This window comes from Mesoplodon bidens (assembly GCF_964165515.1).
Source record: "Mesoplodon bidens genome assembly, chromosome: 15".
NCBI lineage: Eukaryota > Metazoa > Chordata > Mammalia > Artiodactyla > Ziphiidae > Mesoplodon > Mesoplodon bidens.
This window is the reverse complement of record NC_138171.1, coordinates 66,357,232-66,366,293: the sequence shown is the minus strand read 5'-3', so window position 1 is coordinate 66,366,293 and position 9,062 is coordinate 66,357,232. Positions and strand designations below refer to the sequence as shown.

The 9,062-nt window shown below is 62.9% G+C and overlaps 2 protein-coding genes across 3 annotated transcripts; one reads left to right on the top strand and one right to left on the bottom strand.

Moving 5' to 3' along the window:
* The first annotated feature begins 1,816 nt into the window (after nt 1-1,816).
* On the top strand, nt 1,817-4,266 carry WFIKKN1 (WAP, follistatin/kazal, immunoglobulin, kunitz and netrin domain containing 1). Its single transcript, XM_081256650.1, has 2 exons — nt 1,817-2,029; nt 2,743-4,266. Exons 1-2 carry the CDS (start codon nt 1,859-1,861, stop codon nt 4,219-4,221), a joined length of 1,650 nt encoding a protein of 549 aa, XP_081112776.1. The 5' UTR covers nt 1,817-1,858; the 3' UTR covers nt 4,222-4,266.
* A 411-nt stretch (nt 4,267-4,677) lies between these two features.
* Nucleotides 4,678-6,457, bottom strand: METTL26 (methyltransferase like 26). Of its 2 annotated transcripts, XM_081255741.1 has the most exons (6): nt 6,144-6,456; nt 5,829-5,991; nt 5,548-5,607; nt 5,122-5,189; nt 4,968-5,046; nt 4,678-4,888 (listed from the first exon to the last, which is right to left on the bottom strand). In XM_081255741.1, the coding sequence occupies exons 1-6, from the start codon at nt 6,338-6,340 to the stop codon at nt 4,841-4,843; spliced, it is 615 nt and encodes a 204-aa protein (XP_081111867.1). In that variant the 5' UTR covers nt 6,341-6,456; the 3' UTR covers nt 4,678-4,840. The 2 variants fall into 2 exon arrangements, with proteins under 2 accessions (XP_081111867.1, XP_081111868.1); XM_081255742.1 differs by lacking the exon at nt 5,548-5,607 and having other exon boundaries at nt 6,144-6,457.
* Nucleotides 6,458-9,062: the final 2,605 nt, after the last annotated feature.

Here is a 9,062-nt window from a genome sequence, read left to right as displayed (position 1 = left end):
GTGGCACTGCAGAGGGCTGCTTTGTTCCTGCTCCATCCCCTATGACTGCCTTGCTGAGCTCCGAAGGGTTTCAGGCCTCCCTGCGTTTCTAGGTGGACCTGGAAGCAGCTCTCCCCAGCTGTTCCTGCCTGTGCAGTAGTTCAACCTATGGCCGTTGGGACCATCTGCTGCCTGCTGCCCCCGGGGCCAGAACCTGGGATACTGAGCCCTCACTAGTGCCCTGGGCAGGGCCTACCAGGTTCCCTCTGCTGCTTGAGCAGGTGGCAGACCAGAAGAATTGTCCCCCGAGACTCACCACAACTGAGAACCCAGGCCTTGGGGCCAGCACCCTCAGTGGGAGAACCACCCACTTAAAAGGGTATGTAGGGCTCAGCTCAGGGGTGCGGCAGATGCCCTGGAGGTCCGCGGGGCTGGGGTTGGGGGGCAATTGCTCTGAACGTAGCCCCCACGCTTAGAGACCGCTGCCTCTGGCTGTGGCTATACAGGGCAGGGGATCCATGGTGTTCTCCACACCTGGGGTGTCTCTTGGTCTCATTTGGACCAAACCAGGCTCTTATTACCCTGCCTCTCAGGTCAGCCAGTCAGACACAGGGTCGCAGGACACTCTCCCATCCAGTCTCAGAGCAGGCACTCCTGGGGCCCCAGACCCCTGGGAAAAGCACATTCTGGCAGTGGCTGCGTTTGATCTCCCCGCTGCCCCCATGCCCAGGAGGAGCTTCCATCCTTCCTGAATGTTACAGGGGCCTGGAGGGGCAGGCGAAGACCTTTGGGTCCTTGCAGTTCCTTAAGCCATCCTGGGACACGCTGTTCTCAGGGTGCTCTTAGATGCCCTTGGTCTCTCTCAGGACTGCGCTGCCCCACGCAGGGCCACACACAGCCGCTGAGATTCAGATCAGTCCAAGTAAACACCCTCACCGCGTCTCTAGTGTCCACAGTCCTTGTGACCGGCGCTGCCGGCCAGCTCACACAGACCGTTCCCTCCCTGCCCACTGCTCTAGTACCCCACTTTTTTGGCAACCACCATAACCCTTTGAGGAAGGGCCTGGACCAGGAGACAGGTGCCTGGGTTTCAGCAGGGGCAGGAAGCAGGCTCTCTAAATGCAAAGTTGTGCCATGCCTCAGCCTCCCCCAGGCCGTGCCCATCAGGTACCTTTGTGCTGCAAAGGCCTCACCTCCAGCAGGAAGGGTTTAGATTTGACCCCAAGACCTGCTGGCATGGTGTGACCTCGAGAAGGGGTATGGGGAAGGTTGTGGAATCTTCCTTAGGAAGGGAACAGAACCCCACCGTTGCCCCTGCATCTCTGCCTGGATGTAGTGACTACCAGGTGGCAGGCCAGCCTGGCCTGCTCTGGGGAAGACCCAGGCCCTGGGTTGGATGGGGGAGCCAGAGGGGTTGGCCAGCCCTGCCCCCTCTTGCAGGGCAGCTTTGATCCCACGGCCTGGAGGGAGGAGGGGCTCCGGTTACAGCGTTTCCCCCTCCTCTCTCCGGCCGAGCCGCCCTTCTCCGCCCCTTGGTGACCCTCATGGCCAGTGTCTCTGTGCTCCTGGGCGCTGGCCCCTCCCCAGCCTTCCTCTCCTCTCCCCGCCCCCTGCCCTGAGCTGACCAGAGTGGCCAGGAGGGGGAGGGGCCGGTGCCACAGGCACAGACTCAGCTCGGAGAGACCCGGAACCCACCCAGCCTGAGACTTGAGCGTCTGCTGTGAGCTCCGACCTTGGGGGACAGAGGGGAGTCCAGGGGCAGAGGGCAGGGGCACAGATCACAGATCTGGGAGGGTGGATGCCTGCAGGGAGTGGGGATCGGCAGGGTCTGAGGAGGGGCTAGCGGCCACACCCCCCACCCCCTGGTCCCTCGGTCCCCATGCCGGCCCTGAGGCCACTCCTGCTGCTGTTGCTCCTGGTTGGGCTGACTGCGGGGGCCAGCCTGCCGCCGGAGCCTGGGAGCCACCCGGGTGTGTGCCCCAACCAGCTCAGCCCCAACCTGTGGGTGGACGCCCAGAGCACCTGTGAGCGTGAGTGCGTCAGAGACCAGGTGAGCACAGGCACTGTCACCACTGGCCCAGCTTGGGGGGAGACAGAGTACGTTGGGGGCCCCTGGTCAGCATGGGAGAAGCCCCGACCCCCGCCACGCCCCAGGCCTCGCCTGCAGAGGGGACCCTCAACCCTGGAAGTCACTTCCTCCTCGGGCTCCCCACTCTTCTGCTGGGGTTTCACACTGTGCTCCGTATGAGGGGCCCTGGGGACAGCCACCCCCAGTCTTTGCCTACATGTGTCTGAAAACTGGAGTCCCCCTTCTCACTCCTCAGACCTGCCCACCCCCACCCTGCAATTAGCTGTTTTCAGGTCCAGCGGGGCAGAGCGGCGGGAACCTGTTTGGAGGTCCCGCCTTTGCAGCCCGGCCCTGCACCACTGCAGTGGCCTTGGGCACGTTTTCCGTCCTCCCCGAGCCTCAGTGTCCTCGTGTGTATGATGGCATAACAAAAAAAGCTGCTCTGGGGGCCAGGGGTCTGAGGATTCCGTGAGGTCCAGTGAGATGACATATGTGATGGGTGCGCCAGACAGTTGTAGTTCATTGTCCAGATGGAAAGCAAACCTGCAAACCTGCTCAGCTCCCAGACAGGAAACAGATTCAGGGAGAGGCAGCAGGGGACTCACCCCTGCCCTCGCTGGGCATGCTGGGGCAGGGCTGAAGGGGGAGGGGTATTTGGGTGTCCGCTGAGCTGTCCGCCCCCGCCCCCTCCGCAGGACTGCGCTGCCACTGAGAAGTGCTGCACCAACGTGTGTGGGCTGCAGAGCTGCGTGGCAGCCCGCTTCCCTGACAGCGGCCTGGCCACACCCAAGCTGGCGGCCTCATGTGATGGCTTCGTGTGCCCACAGCAGGGCTCCGACTGCGACATCTGGGATGGGCAGCCTGTGTGCCGCTGCCGTGACCGCTGTGAGAAGGAGCCCAGCTTCACCTGCGCCTCGGACGGCCTCACCTACTACAACCGCTGCTACATGGACGCCGAGGCCTGCCTGCGTGGCCTCCGCCTGCACGTCGTGCCCTGCAAGCATGTCCTCAGCAGGCCACCCAGCAGCCCTGGGCCCCCCGAGACCACCGCCCGACCGACACCCGGGGATGCCCTGGTGCCGCCTGCCCTCTACAGCAGCCCCTCCCCACAGGCAGTGTATGTAGGGGGCACAGCCAGCCTCCACTGCGATGTCAGTGGCCGCCCGCCACCCGCTGTGACCTGGGAGAAGCAGAGTGACCAGCGGGAGAACCTGATCATGCGGCCAGACCAGATGTATGGCAACGTGGTGGTCACGAGCATCGGGCAGCTGGTGCTTTACAATGCCAGGCCGGAGGACGCCGGCCTATACACGTGCACCGCACGCAATGCTGCTGGCCTGCTGCGGGCCGACTTCCCGCTCTCCGTCGTCCAGCGGGAGCCGGCCGAGGACGGGGCCCCAGTGGCCGCCGCCCCAGCCCGATGCCTGCCCACCACGCAGGCCTGTGTCGGCACCCCCTCTGGCCAGGTCCTCTGGCACTTTGACCCGCAGCGGGGCGGCTGCATGACCTTCCCAGTTGGCAGCTGTGCCGGGGGTGCCCAGGGCTTCGAGACCTATGAGGCGTGCCAGCAGGCCTGCGCCCGTGGCCCCAGGGACGCCTGCGTGCTGCCGGCCGTGCAGGGCCCCTGCCAGGGCTGGGAGCCGCGCTGGGCCTACAGTCCGCTGCTACAGCAGTGCCACCCCTTTGAGTACAGCGGCTGCGAGGGCAATGGCAACAACTTCGAGAGCCGCGAGAGCTGCGAGGACGCCTGCCCCGTACCACGGACACCGCCCTGCCGGGCCTGCCGTCTCCGGAGCAAGCTGGCGCTCAGCCTGTGCCGCAGCGACTTCGCCATCGTGGGGCGGCTCACGGAGGTGCTGGAGGAGCCCGAGGCGGGCGGCGGCGGCATCGCTCGCGTGGCCCTGGACGACGTGCTCAAGGATGACAAGATGGGCCTCAGGCTCTTGGGCACCAAGTACCTGGAGGTGACGCTGAGCGGTATGGACCGGGCCTGCCCCTGCCCCAACGTGACGGCTGGCGACAGCCCGCTGGTCATCATGGGCGAGGTGCGAGACGGCGTGGCCATGCTGGACGCGGGCAGCTACGTCCGCGCGGCCAGCGAGAAGCGCGTCAAGAAGATCTCGGAGCTGCTAGAGAGGAAGGCCTGCGAGCTGCTTAACCGCTTCCAAGACTAGCCCGCCGACCCGGCCCGCCCCGCCCTCCCCACAAACCACCCACTCCCGGCCTGGCCCGCCCTCCCCGCCCTCCCCGCCCTCCCCGCCCTCCGCCTGAATAAAAGCGTCCTGGACCTCATAGCCTGCCTGTGCTGGGGGTCCTGCCACCACACGGGGATTTGGCTCCAGTCTGAGGTCACCAGGGAGCACCAGTGAGGACCACCCTCTGAAGCGGGTGCCACCTCCCACGGCTGGAGGGCCAGGCTGCCAGCTCAGTCCTGTCTCAGCAGTTCCTGGGTCCTTCCTCCCTCCCTCCCCTCTCTGCCCGAGTGGAGCAGCAGAGTCCAGGATGCCCCCAAGCCCTGACCCACAGGCCAGACCCTTCTTGTCCCCAGGATGGAACCCTTGGAGACACAGCCTGCCCACCCAGCACCATGCAGGGGTGCTCCCAGGAGGAGGCATGGCAGATACCAGCAATGGGACAGCAGGAAACACTTTATTCCCAGGCTCTTAGCAGCCCTCTGGCCACTGGCTAAGAATCCCCAGTCTGGGGAGGGCCAGTCCCCATAGTCTGGCCCAGGGTGGTAGGGGCTGGTGATCTGGGTTTGTCCCAGGAACACAGGCATGGAGGAGAAGGGGTTTACTCTTTCCGGAAAATTAGGCACTTGTTGTTGGCTGGCATGTCCACCTGGGGGAGATACTTTGGCTGGAGAAGCTGCTCCTGGTCCCCAGGGAGGCTGCGTGTGACCACAGTCCTCCCCACCTACCATCCTCTCCAGGAACAGCTGGCTGGCTTGGCCCAGGTTCTCCAGAAGGGCCGTGTCCCGCAGCCCCCACTCTGGGTTCCTGCAGGAGAGAAGGAGGTGGAATCGGCCTGCGGGTCACCCAGCCCACCTGCCCCCCTACCCACCCAGCTCTGACCTGCATCTGAGGCTGAGGTCAAAGTCCACGTTACTCTGGGGAGAAATCTTCCCATTGATGGCGTAGGGCTGTGGAGACGGAGAACACAATTCTGTCCGCTATCCACAGGCTCAGCCATCCCCTGTCATCCACTGGGCAGACTTGCCGGATGGCACCCACAGAATGGAAAGGACACACCCCTCATTGCTTCCCAGAGGGGGACAGCTGAGGACCAGCTGCTGAGCCAACGGGGTGCAGAAAGACTGGCAGATGACAGTGGAGTGTTGGAGAGGGGAGGGCCTGGGTGTGTTTCAGTGATAATGGGAAGCTGGGAAAAAGGGCAACTGAAAATACGGAGAAAAGAAAGGAGTCCTGAAAGGTGGGGACAACCAAGGCCGGCTGGGGTGGTCCTGCCAGGAGAGGCCCGTCTCAGGCAGGAGCACTCACCCCATAGGTGATGAGGAGCGCCTTGCGTTTGAGCAGGTGTCCTGCTGCTCTGAAGAGCCCCTAGGAAGTGGGGGAAGCCGGAGAGCAGTGAGGAGCCTTCCCCAGGGCCCAAAAGAGCCCTGGGCCCGGGACTGGAATTTCAGCCTGACCTCCCCGGGCCTGAGTGCCCTGTCTCTGATTCGGGGCAAACCTGGCATCCCGCTCCCTCCCAGTGTAGGGGAAGGAATGCCGCACGGCGCAGGTGGGTGGCCCCTGGGTAGCTCACCCACGGTCCCACAGACCTCGGTGCAGCTCAGGGGGCTGATGTGGCTCATGTTGATGCAGAGTAGCAGGTCCAGAGATTGCGGCAGGATCCCGCCCCACTGCTCCCAATCCCACCTCACGTCCAGGTACAGCGGGGCCTTCACGTTGGGCAGTCCCTGGGCCTGAGTGGTGGCCAAGATGCTGCGGGAAGGCAGCCCGTGGGTGGTGTGGCCTGTGCAGCCGTTTCTGCAACCCTACTGGGGGGAGGCTTAGAGGGATCACAATAGCGTGGGGATCCAGGGCAGCGGGACGGGGCACATTTTCACCCCCGGGGTCCCAGCTTCCCGCCGTACCTGTCCAGGCAGCGCTGGTCCACGTCGGACGGCTGCCACTCGGCGTGGGGAAAGGCCCTCGCGAAGTGGGCCGTGTGCTGGCCAGAGCCCGAGGCCACCTCGAGCACGCGGACGCCGCGCTGGGCCGGGTCCACGTACTGCCGCAGCACGCGCAGGATGGGTTCCTTGTTCCGTTCGGCGGCCGCCGCCACCAGCATCTTTCTAGTCCCGCGCGGCGGGGTCCGTTGTGAGTGTTAGTCCAGCACCGCCGGGCCCGTCGGGACTGGTGGTCCGGCACCGCGGGGCCCGTCGGGAGTGGTGCTGTGGTACCGCGGGGCCCGTCGGGAGTGGTAGTCCGGCGCCGCGGGGCCCGTCGGGAGCTGTGGCCTGGCCGCTGAGCAGCCACCCCCCCCACACCCCCGACGGACTACAATTCCCAGGAGGACACGCGCCGCGCCTTAAAGGCCCCGCAGCCGCAGAGGCGGGTAGCGAGCCGTGGCCTCCGCAGGGGGACGGGGCGAGGAGCTTGGCGGGCTGGTTTACAGGCACCCATTGGCTTAGCACCCGGTGCCCGTGGCTGTCCTGGCACATTTTCATAGCGCTTGTTACTCCAAAGTTGTCTCGTTCGTGTCGCATCGGAATGGGATACTTCCCTCTAGTTTTTCTTTCCTTTATGAAATCTCTCGGGGTTTTTTTGAGTTGAGGGGAAAGAAAAAAAACACGAGCTGCGCCGCCCGGGAATCGAACCCGGGTCGCAAGAATGGGAATCTTGCATGATACCACTACACCAGCGGCGCTGTTGATAACGCTTTCGCCCGCGAGACTTAGGAGATTGTGACGCAACTACCAGCCTCCCCCACTACCGTTCCCACCCCCGCTTCCCCAGCTCCGCGCAGAGACATTAGCGCGCATGCGTCGCTCATGGTTAGGCGCACCAGGTTTGGCGGGGTCCGCGATGGTGGGGGGTTCTCGGGGTGTCGCTCGGGCACCCAGCGCTCGAGGGGAAGGAGCGGGGATGAGCTACGTGGGCTTGTAGCCGACTGGATTCTAGCGTGCTCCGTGGAAACCATGGCAACTGCGGCATTCGGAAATTGTGGGGGCGGGGCCATGGGAGGGCCTCTGTGGCTGGGGCGGGCTCCTGGTTGGGCGGGGGCTGCGGGTGGGTGGGGTTGTGTGGCGGAGCTCCCTGTGGTGGACTGGGCTCCGCTGGGGCGGGGCTGGAGCTGCAGCTGGGCGGGGTTCTGGGGCGGGGCTCTTATGTGGGCGGGGTTGTGCTCGGCGGGGCTCCTTGCGGTGGGTGGGGCTCCGGGAGGGGCGGGCCCAGCCTGCCGGAACTGAGCCTGTGATGCTCAGGGCTTCTCTGTGACACTGAGATGACCAGCGCTAGCCTAGGGCTCACGGATGTTGTGAGGGGTCGGTGACCTCTGAGTCAAGTCGGAGGCCGATTTATTGTGTCCACGGTTCTTCCCTGGTTGTCTTCTTGGGGCCCATGTCTCAGAAGGGGCCCTTTCAGCAGGCTGGAGACCGTGCTCTGCAGTCAGGACTAGCTTATCTCCTTTGCTAGGCATTTTTCTCGCGTGAGACACCCCTCCCCCCATACCCAACGTCGCTCTGGCAAGAGCTCTGAGAGTGGCACTAACCGAGACTTTAGCCTGGGATTGCTGTTGAGGGGGCATGCAGAGTGGGACCAGAGGCCGCTGTCTGAAAGTGGTCAGAAAAGGAGGACAACCTTGCATCTTAGGGACGGGAGATGGGAAAGTTCCACTCAGTGGGCCAGCCTCCAGACAGCCCCTTTGGCATTCTGCATTACGACCACCACTTTTTTCGTAGCTGACTTTCCCATTTCATGGCCCTGAGCTTTCATTACCTGACTCACTTTTGCCTCACCTCCTAGTTTGTTGGCTGAGCATTTTCTGTGTCTCCAGGTGGAGAAGAGGTGTCCCTCAATGTGAATCCCTGACCCTCACCTGTAATGATCAGTGGTCATCTGAGGCCTCACCAACCAGGCCCCTCAGCCCTCCTTGCCCACTCGAGAGGCACCACGCTTCCTGCTGACTTAACATGGCATTCCTGGGCATGGGCCACCCTGTCATATTATAGTATAATAAGAAACAGATATTTGGTCTTCGTCCTGGTTCCTGGAATAGAACTCTTAAAACCCTGAAGATTTCGTGAGTGATGGGGTGAGAGGAGCATATGTTATTCATAACAAGCCCCTTTCAGCCTTACCTGGATTTATACCAATGAGGTGACTCTTGGAGGATGGGGGCTGGTTGCCAGGGGAACCCTGTGATTAAGGGGTTGGAACTTTCTGCCCCACTCAGACTTCTGACTCCTGAGAGGGGGAGGGGCTGGAGACACAGCTAATCTCCAATGGCCAATGATTTAATCAGCCCTGCCCTTGTAATGGAGCCTCCACACAAACCGCAAATGGAGGGGTTCAGGGAGCTTCCAGACGGTGAACTTGGAGGTGCTGGGAGGGTGGCTCCCAGGGAGGGCGTGGGGGCTCCGCACCCCTTCCTCACACCTTCCCGGGGTATCTCTTCCACCTGGCTGTTCCGCAGTCGTGTCCTTTATGATAAACCAGTAAATATAAGTAAAATATTCCCCTGAGTTCTGTGAGCCATTCTGGCAAGTTATGGAACCCAAGGAGGGGGTAGTGGGAACCCTGACTTACATCTGGTTGGTCAGAAGCACAGGTGACGGCCTGGACTCCTCATTGGCATCTGTGGGGGTGGGGGGTGGTGTTGAGGGACTGAGCCCTCAGCCCGTGGGTCTGCGCGGACGCTGGACAGTTAGAGTTAGAATCCAGTTAAATTGTCAGACACCCAGTTGGTGTCCAAAGAGAACTAGAGCATTCTCACTAGAGAGCCAGTAAGAACCACCCCCCCAATTTTGGTGTCAGAAGTGTTGTGAGTACAGAAAAAGAAGTTTTTCCTT

Bases quoted from the DNA above. Each gene is read 5' to 3' on its own strand.
- WFIKKN1 (XM_081256650.1), top strand. From the start codon at position 1,859: ATGCCGGCCCTGAGGCCACTCCTGCTGCTGTTGCTCCTGGTTGGGCTG. The intron at 2,030-2,742 runs GTGAGCACAGGC...CCCCCTCCGCAG, and splicing joins GTGAGTGCGTCAGAGACCAG to GACTGCGCTGCCACTGAGAA.
- METTL26 (XM_081255741.1), bottom strand. From the start codon at position 6,340: ATGCTGGTGGCGGCGGCCGCCGAACGGAACAAGGAACCCATCCTGCGC. The intron at 5,190-5,547 runs GTGAGTGCTCCT...CCGTCTCCACAG, and splicing joins CGCTCCTCATCACCTATGGG to CCCTACGCCATCAATGGGAA. The intron at 4,889-4,967 runs GTAGGTGGGGAG...TATCTCCCCCAG, and splicing joins AGCTGTTCCTGGAGAGGATG to GTGGACATGCCAGCCAACAA.